This window comes from Prionailurus viverrinus, chromosome D2, assembly GCF_022837055.1.
Source record: "Prionailurus viverrinus isolate Anna chromosome D2, UM_Priviv_1.0, whole genome shotgun sequence".
Taxonomy (NCBI): domain Eukaryota; kingdom Metazoa; phylum Chordata; class Mammalia; order Carnivora; family Felidae; genus Prionailurus; species Prionailurus viverrinus.
In genome coordinates, this window is record NC_062571.1 from 65,411,222 (window position 1) to 65,433,336 (window position 22,115).

At 39.7% G+C, this 22,115-nt stretch overlaps 1 protein-coding gene across 12 annotated transcripts in view; it reads right to left on the reverse strand.

Annotated features, from left to right (window-relative positions):
- SORCS1 (sortilin related VPS10 domain containing receptor 1) overlaps window positions 1–22,115 on the reverse strand; it is a 518,445-nt gene that overhangs the window by 220,787 nt on the left and 275,543 nt on the right. For all 12 annotated transcript variants that reach the window (XM_047826164.1, XM_047826162.1, XM_047826169.1 and 9 more), the window contains one exon: window positions 15,488–15,587. In XM_047826164.1, coding sequence (XP_047682120.1) covers window positions 15,488–15,587 — 100 coding nt within the window. The remainder of the gene's footprint in view (window positions 1–15,487; window positions 15,588–22,115) is intronic.

The following is a 22,115-nucleotide window of genomic DNA, read 5'->3' on the forward strand; positions in this document are numbered from 1 at the left end:
GTCACCGGAAAATGATACCTCACTGTTAGGACAGCGATTCCCTGTTCAGCAGTGTAGCCCTCGGCCCATGTGCCACCGCATCCCGGGGAGACGAGGAGGCAGTCCCTGGTCGTCAACATGCACATTCTCGGAGCTTCTGACCCAGAATCTACATTTCAACAATCTCTCTAGGTGATTCTAATATCTAATATATTCACAGGTTTAGAAAACTCAGTACCAATTTTGCCACTTCATTCCACGAATTTTCTGAAAGGCAGGTGGACATACTTTGAAGGATTTGCATGTATATCAGGTTACAGATAGCAACGCATTCAAGCTAACAGCATTCTTCTATAAACGGCTAAAACCCAGAGATATGGTTACTGCTCGCTTCCTCAAGCAGATGCTGTTGCCCTCCACGTCCCCTGGAGGAAATAACTGTAGCTCTAGGGAGATTATCCTCTTTAGTTAGTGTGTAGGGAAGGTGAATATTAACTAAGAAGCTTCCGAAGATGTTTATGCTCCTTGCCAACTCTATGTGTGGTTACCTCCTACAGGACCTGGACAGCCCACTTTTTGAGCTTTACATATGTCAATGTCAAAATGGAGTTTACGGTGCTTTCCCTGTTGATTTCAGAGTTGTTTTTTGTTTTTGTTTTTTGTTTGTTTCCACATCAACTATCATCACGCGTGGGAATATTCTCAGTACATTTCATTCATATGTGATTATCTTACAGTTTACAGTTTATTATACGCATGCATTTGAGAAACAGGAACCATACTGCTCTATTACTTCTCTGGCAAATATGAGCCTGGGTTATTTCAAATGCCACTTAGCCCAAGAGGCAAAGGGAAATTTCGAGTTCCAATTTAGGTCTAGTTGGAACAACTTCCTTTCTAATGCTTCTTTTACATCTCTCGCTCTTATAATTTTTACACTTTCTACTATCCATTTCATATAGAAAAAAATGTAAAAAAAAAAGTGGGGGGCAGCCAGGAAGTTTATTCACTTGGGCCCATGTGTCAACTCTTAACAAGGTAATTTTGTTGTTTTGTTTTGTTTTGTTTCGTTTTGCTGGCAATGCTGCTACAGAGGAAATTGCTTGGAAGAAGAGGATCTCTAAGGAATTGAAAGGGAGTAGTGGCCTCTGCAGAAAAAGCTGGTGTCGAGAGATTGAATGATGATGTATTTCAAAGTTGAAAAACAATGATGGAGTCACAAGGTCTAATCACAGCCCACGCTAGGGGAAGACCAAGTCCATCCCAGTGTGCATATGCAATGATGTTAGAACCATTTCTAAGGTGTGATTTCTCCAAGGACCACCCTTTAGGATAATGGGGTCTACTTTTATCTATCTATCTATCTATCTATCTACTTACTTATAGTTTATTTATTTATAGTTTATTTATGTGTTGTGAAAGTGAAAGAGAGAATGATCAGGGAGGGACAGAGAGAGAGAGAGAGAGAGAATCCCAAGCAACCTGCACACTGTCAGCAGAACCCAACACAGGGCTTGAATACATGAGCCACTGAGATCATGACCTGAGCTGAAATCAAGAGTCAGATGCTTAACTGACTGAGCCACCCAGGTGCCCCCGATGGAGTCTAAGTAGATCCCTGCACCAAATATTGGCTAGTTGTCCCGCTTCGCAGGTCATTGGCCACAGGTGAAATGGCAGGACAGGTGCATGTCTGATATGCATTTCCTCTAGTGGAAAATAATAACCCAGAGTACACACAGACTGTGAGTCACAAAGGCAGCATACCGGGCTACCACGAAAGCTCAGGGCCAGCCCGAGGAGTACTGCCAGTTACAGGATGGAAGGACAGAGCTAACAAGTGCTAAAATGGTTACTCTGTCCATCCTCCTGCCAGAGCTAATCTAGTCTGATTATTGCTGGCCACTCTCATCTTAGAAATATTTAGGAAGAAATATATTCATAACCTTTCTTTTATTTACTCATTTATCTATCCATTCCCTTGTCATTTATTAGCAAGTATTTCCTGAGTTCGAACTGGGAAGCAGTACTGGGACCTGGGGTTAAAATGAAACTTCCTTGGGACCCTGTATGGAGTCCTTTTCAGATTTCTGAAAGTATCAGATTTAGCCTGTAAAGGTGTCAAGGCTATTATCATGAAATGATAAGCAGGAGGCTGAATTATTTTATACAAGCTGACTTCAAATGTGACATATGGCTTGCCTTTACATTTTCTCCGTGCTTCACATTTTATCTGAGATTATATAATTCATACTTCAAACACAAAATTTATTAAAGGTCTATAGAGGAATCAGCACTTAGTCTCAAGAATACTATTAAAAAGTAACCTCCCAGACAAGACAACTGGAGAAATACTTAGGAAGTGGTGATAGAAGGAACATAGGTAGACCAGGGTACCTGGATGGCTCAGTCAGTTGAGTGTCCAACTCTGGATTTTGGCTCAAGGCATGATCCCAAGGTGGTGGGATCAAGCTCCACATCGTACTCTGCACTGAGTGTGGAGCCTGCATGAGATTCTCTCTCTCTCTCTCTCTCTCTCTCTCTCTGTCTCTCTCTCTCTCTCTGTCTCTCCCTCTTTCCCACCCTCCCTCTCACAAATAAATTTAGAAAAGAAGGAACACAGACCAGAAATGCAAAGACCTGGGTTCTGCTTAAAGACTACCAGTCACTAACATGGTTTCAAGTAGTAAATACTTTCTCCACCCACCCAATGTTTTTGTATGGATGAGACGATCACACACACATTTTGTAATCATTTTGAGAATATATTCTGTGTCAAATACCCAAGGTGCTCTTGTCTCTCTCTCCTCCATATAAATGAGTTTGGGAAAGAAAGAGAGAGAATATGAAAGGAAGGAAGGTGGAAAGGGAAGGTTTGGGAGTGAAGGAAATGAAAGCAGCAGCAAACTAAGCAGTTGTAGACAGGTAATATCCCATTTCAACACCGCTCTCTCCCACGTATTTATTTCAGAGTTCTTTGTAATTCCCCTGAGTTGGGTTTGTATAGGAGGAACATAATGAACCATGGATGAAACTTTGTATTTGTAATAAGTGGAGCCAAATGCTTTGGGTTTGATAATCTTCTGGGTTTTGTCATATGAGCTTAACCAGTTTCCATTGGTTTCTGGGTAATGAAATGCTGACATGGATCTCCAGGGAGCCAGATGGCTTCCCACTTGCTGCGTTACTCCCCCCCCCCCCCCCCCCCGCCCAGGCTCTACCAAGGTCTGCGGGGCGGGGAAAGTGAAATGTGGTGGCTCGTGGGAAATTTTAAGCCCTCATACAAATATAATCTTTACAAGTCTATAAAATTTCAAATAGTAAGGAGAGGAGAAAGGGGGGAGCATAATATAACTGCAGGAACCGTTTGCTCTGCAGATGCAAGAATTAATTGCATTCTCTCAGTGTGGTTCACATTGTCCGTGCAGGGAGAAGGTGGGAGGGAGAGGCCATTTCTACAAGAAGAGGACAGTGCTTTCCATCAAGCTTTAACTTGCTTACCTCTGGAATTTTAAACTAAACAGGGAAAGGCAAATTTCAAGCTCCATTTACTCTCAGCAAATCGGGACTTCTGGTCTCAATCTGAGTATAGAGACTTGTTCCTGGGCCACTTGTCTCTATGTTTGCACGACAGCCATTTCTACTGAAATAACTGGGTCACTAGAATTTGTCTTCAAACACCATTAAAATGTCAGCAATATCATACTCCCAGCATACAGAAGGGGGGGATACGAAGAGCGGAACGAGTGACAAAGGAGGTGATACACCTCTGAATACACTGCCATGCCTGTTTCCCTAAATAAGCACATCTTAATTTGCTGGTCCGGCAGAAATATCAATCTTTTTATGACGAGCATCTGTGATCTCATATCATACAAACTACTTCCAGCCCTAAAAACCCTGATCTCAAAATCCTTTATAGAAAGGAACTTAAGTTGACCATCCTGGCACTGTGCTGGTAACACACATAATGTGACATATAGAGGGCTGGTGCCTGATTTCCTGCATGCTGGGATTGTGGTCTCTATCAGCTTGCTACAGAGCAGGTCCAGCTACGCTTAGGGCACAGTGGCCCTGCAATTAGTAACAAATCACCACCACCAAGTAACTGGAGAGCTCTGCTGATATGTGAATCTGGGATAAACCTGTAGGCAGTGACCCAAATTTCGCCTAATCATACCATTTATTTAAGGTCTTCATTTGTGTCAACACAAAAGGTGATTTAATTGAAAACTGCTGTCCACTCTGGTGGTCTGCCTCTTTTTTCTTCCAGAAGAAGCATGAGTTTCCATTTGCAGGCCATTCTCTTCCTGTCTGGGGAAGAAAATGCAGAAGATGGCACTAAAGGAGAAGGCATCCTAACAGTTACACTGGGCAGTCAGCCAGAATTACGGCAAGCACTGCAGGGGTGAGTAGCAGTAGATTTTAATTGGTGCCTGGGGGTAAAGGTCAGCTCTCTTGGAACAATGGATATCTATGGTGGTAACTGACTGAGTCCTCTGTGGGAGTTTGTAAATGTCAGTAACACACTTCCACATGGAAGCACAAAGGTGTTGGGCCCAAGGAACAAAGACAGCATTAGCTGTCGGAGAAAATATGTGAGTCTGTCGGTGAAATAGTGAATTAATAAAGCATAAGGGGCAGAGACACACAAACATACCACATAACATAAATTCAAAATAAAGCAGACTGCTTCCCCTATCAGACAAGTGCCTTCCTAAGACCCAACATCTTTTTCCTTGGCAGAAGTTCGGCTGTCTTCCCGGGCGTCCTCTGAAATTCAAACTCTACCGATTCTTGAGTCAAGCTGGTTGGGCTTAGCTCCTAAAGCTACTTCATCCGAGTGAAATTTGGGTTTGCTGAAAGAGAACACCAGCATTTTGCTAAGAAGTTGTAACTCTTCCCTCTCTCGAGAGAAAACCGCATCCCTCTTAGCAGTAGTAGGGGAAAGGATGAGTTCCTGTCCCTGGAAAAGATGAACACCAGAAGTGTTCAGTGGGAAGGGGATCGCCCTCCCAACCCCCTACAAATGCTACACTGGTTCTCTTACTGCACTGTTTCACTTGATACTTCTCACTTCCCTGTCATCCCTGACAGTCACCTACTGCCTTAACCTGGGCGCTCTCCTAAGCATTTAATACATTTAAAGACACGATATTTTCGAAATCCACAATTCAGATAAGCAAAGGACCACTTTGAGGAGCACTTTTAGAATGCAAAAGAGTAGGATGTGTAATTTATATTATCCAGTTATTAAGATTTCAGGAAATAAAAGGTGTAGTACCTGTGCCAATGTAAACCCACATTCATCTCTACCTAACGTACCTCTCCCCTCAATCTCCATTTTTGCAGACAGTGCCCTGTTTTATGCACGTGTGTATCTCCACCACCTAGCACTAAATAATGTTGGTTCAACTCGATTACATTTTTCTGTTGTAAATGTCAGGACCCTGCATCATACCAGTCTGCTTCACGGAGCAATTTAAGCCCCTCTTATGCTGTTTTCCTGACAATCCCAGACTACATTCCTCTCTAAACTCTTAGAGCCTTTGTCATTTGTACCATGCAATCCATCATCTTCTGACTCGCACTGTTCTTTAATTGCATCCCTGCAGCAGGATGGTAAATTCCATAAGGGCAATGCAAGGTTCACACTTCTTTTTTTTTTTTTTAACATTCACCAATGTGCTTGCAAAGAACTGGGCACAAGCCAAGTGTTCAATGAAATGTGTAAATTGATTTCTTAAAATTGTACCTCCAAATCTCATCAGTAGTTCTGAATGACAAGTAGTTAAGATAAATGCTGAATATATCAGTATTGATCAACTACAATAAGGTAAAATTTACTTTTATTAATTCAATCTTAATAATGTCACCACTGGCCATTTACTGATTTCATAAGCAAGACAGGAAAAAGGTTTATAACAATTGAAAAGACATTGTGTTATTATTTTAGAATTAAAATTCAGCTGGGTCATGAAAGCATTTTTTTGGTCTAATTAGTCAATATAGTCAGATGGAAATGGAAATTAGCATGTTTAAGAGTCAAAATAGGCACATGCTTATTCATTTAAAATCTGCAAACCAATCAAAGCTATATGTATGCACTGTGGTCTATGAACACTGGTTTCTCTCAAGACATACAATGAAAGACAGTTTTCATCTTTCTCCCTTCTCCTTTGACAAATATTTGCTTCTCTGTGAAGCCTTCATTGAATCCCCAAAGACAGAGTTCTATGTACACAGCTATTAGGATACGTAAGTTCTGTACTGTAGTTGACTGTTTATACATTCATCTCTTCTACTGGACTGCACGATCCTTAAGAGAAAGGACAATGTCTTATATTTTTATTGTACTTCCTAGCTCTTAAAAAGATCTGGCACAAAATAGACATTTAATAATTTTGGTTGAGTTGACAAATGACAGCGTAGGCAATGCCATGTCATTTGAAGGCGATAATAGTGGTTACAATGAGACTAACATTTATTGAACACTTGCTATGTGTCAGGCACTGTTCTTCTTTGCCTGTTTTTGATTTTTCTCACAACTGCCTTATGATATTGACTCATCATTCTATTTTATTTTAGACATGAGGAAACTATCACAGAGAGGTTAATAACACACACACCAACAAATAAAGCTTTGTCTAAGGGCATACAACTAGTATGTGGCTTGGCTGGAATTTAAAGCCAGGCAGACTGGCTCCAGGGTCCATTACATGAACCATTATACCACAACTAATGATTCCACAAGGCAAAAATTTACAGTGACCACCTTCAAATGACAAAATGTAGCTCCACCGTGACTGTAAATAGGTGCTGAGCTGGAACACCTGACAAGTGCAGAAATCACAAGGTGTCCATGTAAATAGAAGAGGCCATGACACAGAGGGATGGGGAGCAGCTAAGAGAGGCGGCATTAAAAGGACAAAAAATCATTAAGTTGTGGGCGGCAGCAGTGATATTTGAATCTGCCGCTGGGGAGCTGGGGAGCTGATCGAGGCCTCCTACTCCCCCACACTTGAGTCATAATTGTGTTTTCCCTTCTGGCAAAACCAATTTCGGCCACAGCCATCAACATCCTTTACCCCTTTGAAAGCACTCAGGAAGAACAGAGAGATAAGCCTAAATTGTACTCCCTTGGAAAGTCTTAATAAGTTCCCAGTAAATTAGCCTTCCTCTCTCTGAGAGATCTCAAGAGATTCTTAATCTACTGTTGAAAACATTTATAGTTTTATTATATTTTTTTCTTCTAACTTATGCCTTCACTGTGTGCTTTGTATTAGCTTTCTCTCATCAATGCTTTGTTACTTTAAATGCTGTGCAGTTGTCTCTGCCACCTTCTCTCTTGGGTTGACATCTATGCCTTTCCTCCTACACCTCTTCTTTTATCTGTGAAAGACTGTGTATTCGGAGGTTTCGTTTTTCCTAACTCTAGTTTTTGGATTCATCCACATCATCCTCTTCTTCACTACAGGAATGCTCATTCCAGGGTGCCAGTTGCCAGGCAAGGAAATACTTAGTATTCTAGCCCCCAAACGCACCTGCGCACATGCACACACACAGCCCCAGAAAGCCAGAAGGAGAGATTTCTCTCTCCCAGTCATCAAAATGTATATCCCATAGTGCAGGCCTTTTTACCTCCGAAGATCTAAGCCCATCCTCTTACCTACAAATTACAGTATTTTTTCTGCATAAGTTATTTTCAGTAGTTGACTTGGAAGGTTAGGGAATGAGAAGTACATGAGCAGTTAGGGACCCAGTAAAATGGGAGGTGGATGCCTAGAACAGAGGAACAAAACCAACAGAAAAAGATTTGGTTAAGAGAAAGGTCAGGTCAGAAGAAGGAATGTTTAAATGGAAGCGATTTAGCCTCTGAGGCTGGTGGTATTCTCTTAATTTCTCCAAGGGGGGAGAAAGTGGTTTTATTAAAGGCTCATTGACATTGACTTTGTTTTTCCTGACAGCACCGAGAAAGCTTGAGGCAGATCTGATATACTGGAGTGAAACATCCCCACCCTAGTAAATATGGCAATTTCCTGTAGCGGCCGGCATTCATCTCCATCCATCATGAGAGCAGCTCGGGCTATTCACTAGAAACAAATGTTCTAGATACAGTATGTCAAACACCGGATGATGGAAACCTCTGAGAAGCCACAGGGAGTATGCTGGAAGCAAACAGACCAGAATGTTGAAAAGACCTCTGACCATTTTCCACAGCAGAGCAAAACTTGGAACCAACCTGAAATGATGCATTTGACCTTCATAAAAGGGTAATGGATGGGCATTTAACATTAGGCCAGCCAGACTTCAGAGAATACAAGTTCTAATAAGGACAGATGATGAGGCAAAAATAAATTTTAAAAAAACAACAACAAATAGCTAAATTAAAAAAAAATCTGATCCCCAAAGAAGGCTGAGCAGGGGGTCTGTTACGTGTATTTGAAGAATGATCAGTGTCTGATACAGGCTTCTTTCCCTTTTTGAAAACTTCTGCTCACCTGGCCACAAAAGCAACCTACCTTTTCAGACCCAGTCAGTGGTACAAGAAAAACGCAATCTCCGGGCCAGTCTTACTTCATCATATTTGGAGACCAATGCAGACTAGATCCATCCTGATTAGATTCATTTTTTAAGAAAGAACAAAACCAAAACACAGTTCTAATTTTTTCCTCAGTGTGATAAAGAAACACCACCTGATGCCAACTAGAAAGCATTATCTAAACTTAGAAAAGGTTGATCTGTGGATCTATCATCTTTCTACCTACCTATTTAGCTAGCTAGCTATCTGTGTATTTTTTAAAAAATAATCATAATAAACTCTGAATTTTGAAAGCAATGTTGTGTAAACTTGATCCTCATACACATATAACTTTTTAAATCAGCAACTCATGATTAATATTTAATGTATTAGATGCTTATTATATGTGATAGACACATCTTACAAATGAGGAATAAGAAATATATGATGTTAATTATGCACGAAGCTTCTTTCCAGTAAAAAAGTACTTAGCAATACTTAATACTACATGAAATAAAACAGTAATATACTACTTAACTGGATCAATTCTGAGAAAATTGGTATATTATCAACTTGCTATGTTTTTTTACGTTAGTGTTAGACACAGATAAGGTTTAATAAAAATCAACTAGGTGCTACTATAAACACAATGTGCTGAAATCAAAAAGATTATGGTTTTATTCATATTTATTTATTTATAAATGTTATGGGTGCTTTGATTCATATAAAATTGTACAAGGTACATGGCTGTTTCAGCTGTAGTTTAGTATACAGAGGATGGATGGCCTAGATGAGTGTTTTTTTTCCCCAACTCTGCTCTATGGAGCCCAGGAGTCCCAGGGGGCTCCCCAGGGCCACCTTGGGGTACTGAGAGGGTTTGCTCGTGGGCCCAGCTCCTGGCACCCTGCTTGTTTCAAACAGAGAACTTTGCACTTAGTATTCTGTAGCTTGTCTGAAACCCAATGGCTTGGATGACTCTTGGAAAATCACCCAGAGGGGGCGGGAAATGTACATGCAGCATGTTTTCTTGCACTTGATTTTCTTTCTGAATGCTCAAGAAGAGAACAGAACAGAGATTGATGGACTGAAACAGCACATACACTCAACTGTTCCCAGGAAGGATCAGAGGAGATGATCTCTCCCTTTAGCCATCATTGCCCAGGTTAAGCATGGGGAAGTTTGGAGAATGCCACTTCCACTATGTCTCTGAGTTCATGGGCTGCACTTCTTCATGAATGAAATATATGTTATTTTTAAAAGATTAGAGGCAAATGCATGATCTTGTGTACAAAGGGACAGATAAAAGAGTTAGGGCGGAATGAGCAACTGCTGAGTATCTGCCAAGGGAAATGTCATGTACCCCCTTTGATGTATTATACAATAAACTGGTTCCCCTTGGCCTCGCCAGATAATGTTGAGGGAGTGCTATGCAAAGTCCTGGCATTTTAAATATTAATCATGCCCTTCTTGGCTAGAAAAGATAAAATTATACATTTTGGCCTAGAAATAACTAAAACCTACAGGGATTTTTACTATCCTTATTTATTCACTTGAAAGAATTAATTTCATAATTAGAGAAAAAAAACGCACGAAAGCTGGTTTTACAATGTCCTTTGCTTTTCAAGTTCCAGCTGAGGAGCCCAAAAGCCAACCTAAGTTTGGTTCAAATCCTCAGCCATGTGTTGGACATCTACCATATGCCAGGATGCTGCGCTCGGCCTGTTACAACCTAGGAAGCTGATGAAGGTACTTTATCCTCTCTATGGCCTTTCATTCTAGATGGGGCATTAGACAGGGTCAAGACCAACTACTCAGGAGTGACAGAAAAGTGCTAGAAAAGAGAAGCAGATGCCTGGAAAAGAAAAAAAGAAAGAAAGAAAAAAAAGGAGTGAGAACATTTCTTTAATGGAATTGATTAGATTTTGTGGAACAGAGGATATTTGACATTTACCTTAAAGGTCTAATTAATGATCTTAGATTCTAATTTGAGTTGCATGAGACTTCAGGCAAGTCACTAAATTCTAGGGACTCAGTATCCATATCTGTTAAATGAGAAAGCAGAATCTGAATACCTCTAACAACTTTTAGGCTCTGATTCAATGATTCCATATTTTTTCCTAAGAGAAGCTGGCAGATATTATCAACTGCATCTTTTCTCTGTCCCCAGAAGTCACATGCATGACATCTATATCTATATCTATATCTATATCTATATCTATATCTATATCTATATCTATATCTATATATCTATATCTATATCTATATCTATATCTATATCTATATCGTCTATATCTATACCTATCTATATTCATATTTATCTACACACACACACACACACACACACCCTTCCCAAGGAAATGTCAAGAGGAATTAAGCATGCCCTGGATATAAAGAGAAAAGACAAGGAGTCAATAACCAAACGCTTATTTAGAAAGTGCCATGTACAGTAAGGTAATTAAAACCTAACATCTGGAGAAAATGCAAACAGTGTTTAATGCTGGCATATACCAAGAGACCCGCAAAAATGATCAATGCGTCTGAGGAGCTGGGGTCCTATTTATAGGATGAAAGTCTTGGAAGCCTCTCTCAGCAGGAATAGTATTAATTAAATGGTGATAACACAGAAAGGAGAAGAAACTGGGGTGTGGGGGGGCACAGGAAATATAAAGAGCAAATACTCTCTAGGTTTCTTCTTTGCTGAGAACAAAGTGCATGGAGAGGACAAGGATATAACAATGAAATGAACTGTATGTTCCAGGTTAAAAAACAAAACCAAACACCTTTTTTTCTTATTTTTCCTCTCAATGAATTCCACTTGGGATTTTGTATTCTTTAATCCTCGAAGATGTTATACAACACCTCATGAAGGGAGAGCAGCTAAGGCTGGTTGGGGGTGAGGGGAAAGGTATTGCTGATAGACACACACAGAGTTTAAAGAAGTTTTCTTTTTAGGCAGAATACCAATAAACTCAGTGAGAATTTAAGATTGAGACGAAGATTTCAGCATCGATTTTGTCTTTCTTTGTTACATTTGTATTAGTTCTTTCCATCACCCTCCACATCCTAGCTGCTCATTTCAGGTGCATGTTAAATCATCCTTTCCCATAGACGATTACATGTATGTAGCCAATAAACCATTGCTGACACCAACAAGCCTTGGGATTTATCATGGGCTGGGTTGGGGAGCGCTCTCCTCTGGAGACGTGGTGATAGACAGCTAGCCTGCCTCTCCTCCGGCACCAGGATCCACTTATCCTTATTCTTCTGGGCCTATTTCATCTACTAGGTGCAGGGCTCCTTTGAAAGAGGGAGCTAGGATAATACCTGGGAGCAGGCTTTCTAGGTCTCTTAGTCAAGATTTCCTAGACTGCCCTATGACGAGATTACAGTTTTTACTGTAACAGACGTATCCAAGGAAAGCTGCTGTCATTTACAGCAGGCTTGCAGAGAAACAGCCAATGGATGATCATTAATTTAAACTGTAAATAAGGGCCTGTTTTGTTCTGGACTCTGATCCCAGGAATGCCCCTAACAAGCTGTCTGCAAAGCCAGGGTGTCATGCCCGCTGTTGGAGCCACGTTGATTGAAGAACTGTGCTCGTCCTCCCAAGCAGCTAAAAATAGCAATAAGGATGTGAAGGAAAAAACAGGTTTCTGGGAATGCAAGGCAGTTACCCTGATGTCAGTTTTATTCCAGTTGCTCCCACTGATGTGAAAAGCAGAGAGACATATCTGGTACAAAAGATGTTAACTTGCTCGATGGCACCCTAGAGACGGAAAAGAATTAATACAACCCTACAAAGGAGTCTGCCTTTATACTGGAGGACGCAGAAGTCCGAGGAGAATCGGAGAGAACTTGAATGCTTTTGTCCTGCATAATTAATTGAGTCTGATATTTCTTTATTTCTTCTTCTTCTTTCTTCACCTTTTTAAAAAATATAAACTCTCATTGATTGGGGGAAATATATTCACACTTTAAAATGTTGTGCAGGTACTATCTCTTTGGTTGGAGTATGTCCCTTTTGGTGGGGGGGAATACATATTTCACGGTGATAAATTCACCTCATAAGTAGAGAAACTGTACAAAAATATACTGCTATGTCAACATTATTGATTTCTGTACCATTGTAAAGACCTTCATCGTCCTCCAATATTTCTTAAATCTATCAGCGTCTCAGAAAGTGACCCTGAAGGCCTCATTTATCTGTACAGGAAAAGATCCTTCGGCTCAGGTTCACCCTTAAACGGTGTGAATGAAACAGCGCAGGCCCGCCTCTGCTTCTAGAAGGTAAGAGGCCCGGAGAAAGCTGTTCTCTCAGTCACGGACAATGACTTCTCTTTCTCTGGAAATAGGGTCTGCCAAGTTTTAATTTTAGCTAAATGCCATGGCCGGTGACTTTTCACAGTCTTGCAGATGACAACAGACTAAGTGTGCAGTGGCTGATGCTGCACACCGAGGGACGTGAGTGGATCGGAGGGCAGGGCTCCTGGCTGTGTTCCCTCTAAGCTTCCCTTCCCACCTTAGGAGCCACACCTGGGCTTGAGAGGCTCACTTTTGAAGCTCTGCTCCTGCCGACAATGTTGGAGCCACTTGCTCTGCTGCTACAGAAAATCCTATGCTCACACTCAGTAGTTGGCATCTTATCTTTTTTTTTTTTTTAATAATACGCCTCTCTAACACCATCAATAAAACAGGGACTTATCACTAGATTAGAACAATTCTAAAAACAATTTTGAGGTCTCTTTCAGCTATAAATTCCTTTGTTTTTGCCTCTATCACTTTGCAAAGGGGAACATGTAAATGTCACACCCAAAGTCATCTGTTAGGTGGAAACAGAGTCAAAGGAACTTTCAATGACAGAAAGTCACATTCCATTTATTACTAGAATACAGGACCTTTGAGGGTGGAATAGTGATTTATTTCTCTTTGTAGCCTGTGATGCCCACAGATTGTTGACTCTTAAATGAAATTAATTAAAAATGTGAAAGTGGAGGAAAAATCAATAGGGGATATAAGAATTGATTCAAAGCTAACCAACAACTAAATCTCATTATAAAACTAAAGGATATAAGTTCAGTTGCTCACTTTAGGACTGTATACACTAGGTCAAATTGTTTGGATGTAATTGCTGATGATGGACCAGTAATTAGCCAGTGAGGGGAAGAAGGAATGTTCAACATACACCTCTACATCCGTGACGTTGACATTACTGAGCTATGCTGTTCAGTATTGGGGCCATCAGCCACAGGTGTTTTTTTACATTTAAGTTAAAGCGAAATTAGATTTAAAACCCAGTTCTTCAGTCACACCAGCTATATTTCAAATACTCAATAGCCACAAGTGGTTAATGTCTCAGGTGGTGGACAGATTAAAGGCACATTGCTATCATTACAGAAAGGTCTACTGAACATTTCTATTTAGGGAGGATAGTCGCTACTATTACTTCTAATAATTATATGAAGAAGGAGGAAGAGGCAGATGAGAAACAAATAATAAAGAGAAGACATTGATAAGAGCCTTAACTGTTCTGTCCTAAACACCTGAAATGCCTCATTTCATATGATAGTTACCACTATTCATATGAGTCAGGAATTGGAATTACCCCTGTTTTAAATTCTATGACACTGTTTGGAGACATTAAGTAAATCACCATAGTTTATACACTTGTTAACTGGTTTAGCTGGGTTTGCATTCAAGCCATATGACGCCAGAGTCTATTTCCACTGCTTCTACTGAAGCACTTGAAATGCTTAGGGCCAGAGGGAATATTACACTTGACAAAACTGGTTCTCAATCCTAGATACATACCAGAAGCATCCAGGGAGCTTGCTCAAAGTACAGTTACCTGGGCCCTAATCCAGAGCAATGGGGGTAAGACCAGGGCTTGCACATTTGGGAATCAACTAGTGCTTTGGATATGCAGCCAGAGTTGAGGAACGATGGTCGAGAGATGTTCTCATCTACCTCCCATAGTTCAGATAACAAAACGCAGAACCTAGCCAAGGTCACTAACACTTAACTATTGACATATCTAAAGCGAGAACCTGGATATCAGTGCTACCATCATAAAAAAATATGGCTTATGACATATTAATGGACAACAATTTTCTATTTCCAGATGGATGCTGTTATTTCATGCAGTTCGCACAACACTTAGAAACTGTATGTCAGAATTCAGAATCTGACAATGCAAGTTTACAAACACCAAAGAATGGATGTGGTGCCGCTCTCTCCTCCTGAGACAAATAAGTCTTTATCATTTAAAAGCAAATGTTTTCTTCTTCGAGAAAGTCACATCTCTTTCAGAAAGGCAGATAAACCCTCTTACTAGAAGCAGTAAAATGCAGAGGCAACAGTATGGCTGACAACCAAGAAACCTGAATTCTAGTTCCTGTTGCACCCATAACTCTGCAATGGGGCAAAGCATTACCTTTCACTGAACCTTAATTTTTCTCATCTAGAAAATTAGGGTGCAGTTTATGACAATCTCCATGGTTCCTTCCAGCAGCGCCTCCGTTCTGACATTTGTGTGCAGGCTGAACATACTTTAGGAATTAAATGCCCAACCTGCTACCAGAGGACACATTCACTTCAATTCTATTTAATTTACTCACGTCAGGGGAAAACAGGGGCACTTCAGAGGAAGACCCCACCTCTTTTTCTATCTTGTCAAGGCTGCTTCTGATTCTCGTGACTGGTCAGAGCTCTTGCAAGAGAGTCAGCAGCATCCACTCAAGGATTCCTTGGAGTTGCCTTTCAGAAATGGTAATGAGATGCCTACCTCTCACCCTCCTACATTCACAGCTGTTGCTCTGGGAATTATGAGAAGTCAGACATTTTACCCCCTTAACATCTGTCAACTCATCTTTACACCTCTCCTCCCAGATTAATTGTAAAATTATGGATTTTTAGCTAGCTAGAGAGGCTAGCCAGCCAAGACACAAGTCACGTCACGAAGAAACAGTGCACCGAATATACATATCTTACCTTACGCTTGTTGGTAGGACACACGTAGAGATAGCTTAAAATTGTTTTCAACCCAACTTTATCATTCAGCTTCTCATAGGTTGTTCCATAATCAGTTGACCTATAATTCAAAAGGAGCATTAATGAGGACAGAAGTATACGTCACTTGGCCGCTTGTCAGTATAATGCATGTTTTACGTAGTAGAATGGCTCTCAGAAGGTTTCCAGATGATTCATGTAGTATATAATGATGCTTAATTATGTACACAGTGGCATCATGTGAGTGGTTAACATTTGCATTTAAATTGAATTGGTAAAAATTAAAACTCCATCTCTTTACTGCTCCTTAATGTACGTACTCTGCATAAAATATGTGGTTGGTTTTAAAAGATTAAGAGATGAGAGTGTCTCTTGAATTGACCACATAAATGAAGAGTTTTGGCAGATTTGACATTTTCAAACTTTTGCTTTATGTCTGGCACCGTGGAAAAGCAGGTTCTCATGATTTATCTACAAATCGTGTTTCCTTTCATGAGTCATAGAATATATGGTGGATCAGTCCCTTCAAAGGTCATTCAGTCTTTTCCTATTATTTAAGAGTAAGAAAACATCTTAATAATAAGTGAAATTTCACAATCTTATTTGGTGGCCTTTTCTGTTGTTAAGCAACCTTCAGCTGGAAGGACATTACTTCTTGGCACTGACCCTATCTATTTTGGAGATTCTCTCATCTTTATCTAGCCCTTGGTCAATAACTTATTAATTCTGACTGAATCAATAGGCTTTAATCACCTTCTCTATCAAAGTTTATTACATATTTCAGAATTGTAATCTTATTAGATCATTACAACCGCGTGCAGGAGGGAATATTATCTGTATTTCAAGTAAGAGGTTGACAGAATTTAAGTGACCTATTCAAAGAAAACAGCTGACAAATTGCCAGCTAGTATTTGAATCCAGGTGTTCTGGCCCTAGGTCCTGCATTACTTCTATTAAACCACAGTTTGTTTGTTTCTTTGTTTAAAATGAAGGAAACATAATTTCCTCTTTGCCTTCTTTTTACATGTAGGAGATTCCCAATTCATTCATTCATTCATTCATTCACTCATTCATTCATTCATTCATTCATTCATTCATTCACATTTGTAGAACAAAAATGTACCAAACCTGTGCTATGTACCAGGGTGCAATACATTGCCCCACTCTCAAAATCTAACAACTTTATTTGAGAGGCAGAAATATAAGGTTATCATGTGTTAAGTTCAATGTTACAGACAAGAATTAATAAGGCTTAGGGGTGCCTGGGTGCCTTAGTCAGTTGAGCATCCGACTCTTCATTTCAGCTCAGGTTATGATCTCACTGTTTGTGAGATCAAGCTCCTGACAGCATGGAGCCTCCTTAGAATTCTCTCTCTTCCTCTCTTTCTGCCCCTCCCCTGCTCGTGCACGCTCTCTTTCCCTCTCAAAATACATAAATAAACACTTAAAAAAAAAGAATTAACAAGGCTTAGAAAATAAAGTTGGTGTAATTGGACACATAAAAATGTAACTATTTTAATTAATCTTTGATATTAATAAAAGATACAAATCCCGGGGCGCCTGGGTGGCGCAGTCAGTTAAGCGTCTGACTTCAGCCAGGTCACGATCTCGCGGTCCGTGAGTTCGAGCCCCGCGTCAGGCTCTGGGCTGATGGCTCAGAGCCTGGAGCCTGTTTCTGATTCTGTGTCTCCCTCTCTCTCTGCCCCTCCCCTGTTCATGCTCTGTCTCTCTCTGTCCCAAAAATAAATAAACGTTGAAAAAAAAAAAGATACAAATCCCTACAGGTCATGAAGACTACATAGAAGGCGTTTGTGTTAACACCCGCATCATCACACATTAAGAACCCACCCTGGACCAGGCACTGGAGCAAGAAGGCTGTATACATGATCTTGGAATTAAGGAATTAACAATTTATTCTGGCTGGGGATCCAGGGCATTTTATCCCTAAAATTTATACACATATAAACCATATATATGTATATATATATATATATATATACAAATATAAATGCATATATATAACTATATACTATATTTTAATATAAATATTATATATCTATATATAATCTTATATAATTTATTATATAATATTTATAATTCATAATATAAATCATAATTTGTTATATAATAAAATATCTATAAATATCATAGATACATTATAATGCATATCTATAATTATCTATAATACCTATCTAATAATTATATATAAATAAACATTATAGATATATTACTATATAACAAACTATATACTTTATATTATATAATAATTAAATACAATTCTATAATAGTCAACACTTTATAGAGTTTAGATGATGCTCCAAATCAGTGAAGATTGGGGTATTATGTAAAGTTTCTTGGAAGAACTAATGCACTTGAAAATGGAAAATGGGTAGAGCTTTAGGAAAGGGAAGTAATCAGAGCATGATGAACTAGAAGGCACCTTGTGTTACCCAAATAAATAACTGGCTTTCTTCTGGACCAGCCTGTTCTCTAGCCCAATCAAACAAACATTGGCTTGATAGCCAAGAATATTTGAAGAGCAATCAAAGCTTTCACAGATCTTATCCATGAACTACAGCACACTTCTTTAGATCTTCCTTCCATATTCATCTTTTTCCCCTCAAACTCAAGCTGATATGAAATTTCCTCCAGCTCTCTGAAAAACTTCTAAGACTGCTTTCTCCACTTGCCCAATCTTGGTGCTTGGTGTATCCCTCCCCCCACCCCCCCCCCCCAATCCTAACCAGGCCTTACTAGATCAACATCATCTCTTTCTTAAGACTTTCTTGTCTCTAAAATTTCACTAGCCTTTCTCTAGCTCCTTTTTTCAGATTACTTCTTCTAATCATTATTTTGAACAATACTCACAAGTTAAGAACAAACAAATAGAGGCAAAATCTATCATGGGGGTGGCTATGCCAGGGGGACAGGGTGTGCTACACTGACAGGTGCTGCCTAGCCATAGGTGGACATCAGTAGGACAATGTTGGAGATGAGAGAATGGTTCAGTTTTACTGGTGGGATAATGGAAATGTAGGCCAGAGAAGTAGGAACAAATCTATAGAGGGGCAATAATGAGTTTCTCATCATTTTTACCAACTCAACCCTTAAGATATTCAATGAATATGTTTACATTCAAAAAGTATACTTTACAGGGAAAATGAGGATGATCCCTTAAGGACACTACATGGACTCACTCATGTGTGTGTGTGTGTGTGTGTGTGTGTGTGTGTGTGTGTGTGTATGTGTGTGTTTAGCTGAAATCTCAATGTAATGGCAATAATAGAGTTACTAGCTTACATATACATTGGTAACTTTTTTTCAGAGAGTTTACAGTATGTTATCGGATATTTTCCTTTTATTATAACATCAGCAGTACAGATCCTTCAAGGTATCTGCCATTACTGTTTAATGCCATGTCTTGCCCCTTGATTTTTCAAAGCTCAGAAACTGAATAAAAATTTGTTAATTCTCAGTTTCAGCAGAGCTGCATGTTTAGGCATTATGGCATCATAATAACTGATAGATGGAGAGAAGGAAAAAAATGATGCATTTCTACACACACAAAACAGGACATACTAGCAGGTGTTCAAGGTTGTCCCAGAGAACTAGAATTAGATGGAGTGTTACATGTGTGCCGGGTAAAACTAACAATCATCCAGGATAGATTGGTTCAAGGGTACATAAATAAAAATATTTACTATTTCCAAACCAATTGGTAAATACTTACTGCACTAAGTTCTCTGAGTAGCACTTCTGACAGCCTTACCACATGGCCTCTCCCTTGGAGGCCTCCTAGATTTCCTCACAGTCCAGCAACCAAAAGATTGAAAGCTGGCACAGCAGAGGTCCTCAAGAAACTTGCTCAGCGCTAAGATGAGCACCTGCTCTGATTGGTTAGTGCTCATGCCAATCAGACTGAGCCCTGGTGGAGGAGACAGTGACCTTGGAGAAGGCACTGCACCCTGGAAAGCAATTCCTAGTGCCCATCTGCAAACTCTCCTTCGTAGCTAACAGATGCTTACAGTTATCCTAACATGGTCAACAGTGGGGACTGCAGCCCCCTAGGGACCTGGGCTCTGAAAGAACGGATGAGAGACAGACAGTTGAGCAGCAGGCTGGCTGGTAAGCCAATATACTGGCTGGTAAATATATCAAGTATCATTCCTAACTATGAGGGAGAGGAGTGTTATCCAAGATAAAAAAAAAAAAGGAAATGCTTTATTAGGCAAAATTTAATGCTCCTTTACTTCAGAACATATAAATTTTATTATTCTCACACACATATATCTATTTTGCTAGTTTAATATATACTGTGAACCTCTTAAATGCATATTCCATGAAGCATTTTCCAAACATGTTTGATTACAGGATTCATTCTTGAAAGATAGCTAATTAAATTAGTGTTCTGAGCAACATGCTTTGGAAAAGCATATCAAAGGCAAAAAATAAAAAGCAAAAGATTATGAATCTTGGTTTTATAAGAAAAGGAGAATAAAAATATTTAAACAAATCAAATCTTCAGAGAAAAGTGCCAGCCTATGCAAATAATAAAGTGACTGCTGTTACAATATCCAAATTATAGAAAGAGCCTAAATGTCCACCAACTGAAGAATGGATAAAGAAGATGTGGTTTATATATACAATGGAATAATACTTGGCAATGAGAAAGAATGAAGTCACGCCATTTGCAGCTGTGTGGATGGAACTGGAAGGTATTATCCTGAGTGAAATAAGTCAGTCAGAGAAAAACAGGTATCATATGTTTTCACTCATATGTGGAACTTGAGAAATTTAACAGAAGACCATAGGGGAAGGGGAGCGGGAAAAAAAGGTACAAACAGAGAGGGAGGGAGGCAAACCATAAGAGACTCATAAGCAGAGAGAACAAACTGAGGGTTGATGGGGGGGTCGGGGAGAGGGGAAAATGGGCGATGGGCATTGAGGAGGGCACTTGTTGGGATGAGCACTGGGTTTTGTATGTAAGCAATGAACCACGGGATCAACCCTGAAAACCAAGAGCATGCTGTACACGCTGTATGTTAGCCAATTTGACAATAAATTATATTAAAAAATAACAATAAAATTTTAAAAAGTGACTTCTGCTGTCAAGGCCAAAAAAAAGTAATGTTAAAAAAATATAACACACAGAGATGTATTTAAGATGCAATAGAAACAGCCTTGACTTCTCAACTTGTATCATTTTTTTAAAACATTCAGAGCAATTTTTTTCAAGTTCCGTTTATAGGTTGACTTATATACAGATGAAAAACAGGCTTTCTGTCAACACCTATGCTGTGCAAGAAAAAGCTGAAAAAAAAATAAGCATTCCAGGAAAGTAAATATGCAAGTGATTAAATCAAGGTGCCATTGGTTTTGCTTTTGATCCTTAATCCTTACACTACCTTTTTGCAAACATCTCTTAAATAGTGACTTTCAGAACATTTGAAAGTATGTCTTTATTTAAGTGTTTACTATATTCGAAGAGCTGAAATGAGTTTCCTTGATGGATGGAGAAAGCACATTCAGTGTATGGCCCCGCCTACCTTCCCAGAGACCTTATGATCTCTTTCAGAGGGTAGTGTCCCATCACACTCAAAGAAGGTAAGGACACAGAGCATGACTAGTTTCCACAGAAGTGGTCGAAATAAAATGTGCGATTGTATTTCCTGTGCTATAATCTGATACCATCAAATGAGATAGTAAATAAGCACAGAATCATTTGTAAACTAAATTAATCCATAAAATCCATTCATTGTGCTGAACACAATGATGGGCATGTAATAGGCAATCTCTAAATGGCAGCTTTTGTTTATTTATCACTAATTTTTTCTTGATTGTTTTTGGTATTCTTTACCCAGTACTCACCAAAACCCATAACATGAACCCTCAAGAAGAATCCTAGTCACAAAAAATAATTTAGATTTAGCTTTCTTAGAAAATATTCATGAAGTTACTACCATTAAAAAAATAGCATTTATTTATTTTTGGAAACAGAGAGAAACAGAGCATGAGCTGGGGAGGGGCAGAGAGAGAGGGAGACACAGAATCTGAAGCAGGCTCCAGGCTCTGAGCTGTCAGCACAGAGCCTGATGCCGGGCTGGAACCCACTAACCATGAGATCATGACCTGAGCTGAAGTTGGACGCTTAACCAACTGAGCCACCCAGGCACCCCTACAATTTTTTTTAACGTTTATTTATTTTTGAGAGAGACAGAGACAGAATGCGGGTAGGTTGGGGCAGAGAGAGAGGGAGACACAGAATCCGAAGCAGGCTCCAGGCTCTGAGCTGTTAGCACAGAGCCCGACACAGGGCTCGAACTCACGAACTGTGAGATCACGACCTGAGCTGGAGTTGGACGCTCAACTAACTGGGCCACCCAGGCGCCCTCCCTACCATTTTTAAATGTAACCAAATCTAGTCTATCATATTTTAAAGGTTATGTGTGCTAGTAGCTTTGTGTGGGCCTCAAATTGGAGAAGTAAGGGTAAGAATTAGAATTTGGAAGTGAAAGTTCCCACACTCTGCTTCTATAATAACTGTTCCAGGATTTCCACTATTGAACGGACTATTATGCTTAGGAAACCTAATAAGGAACAAAAATGAGTG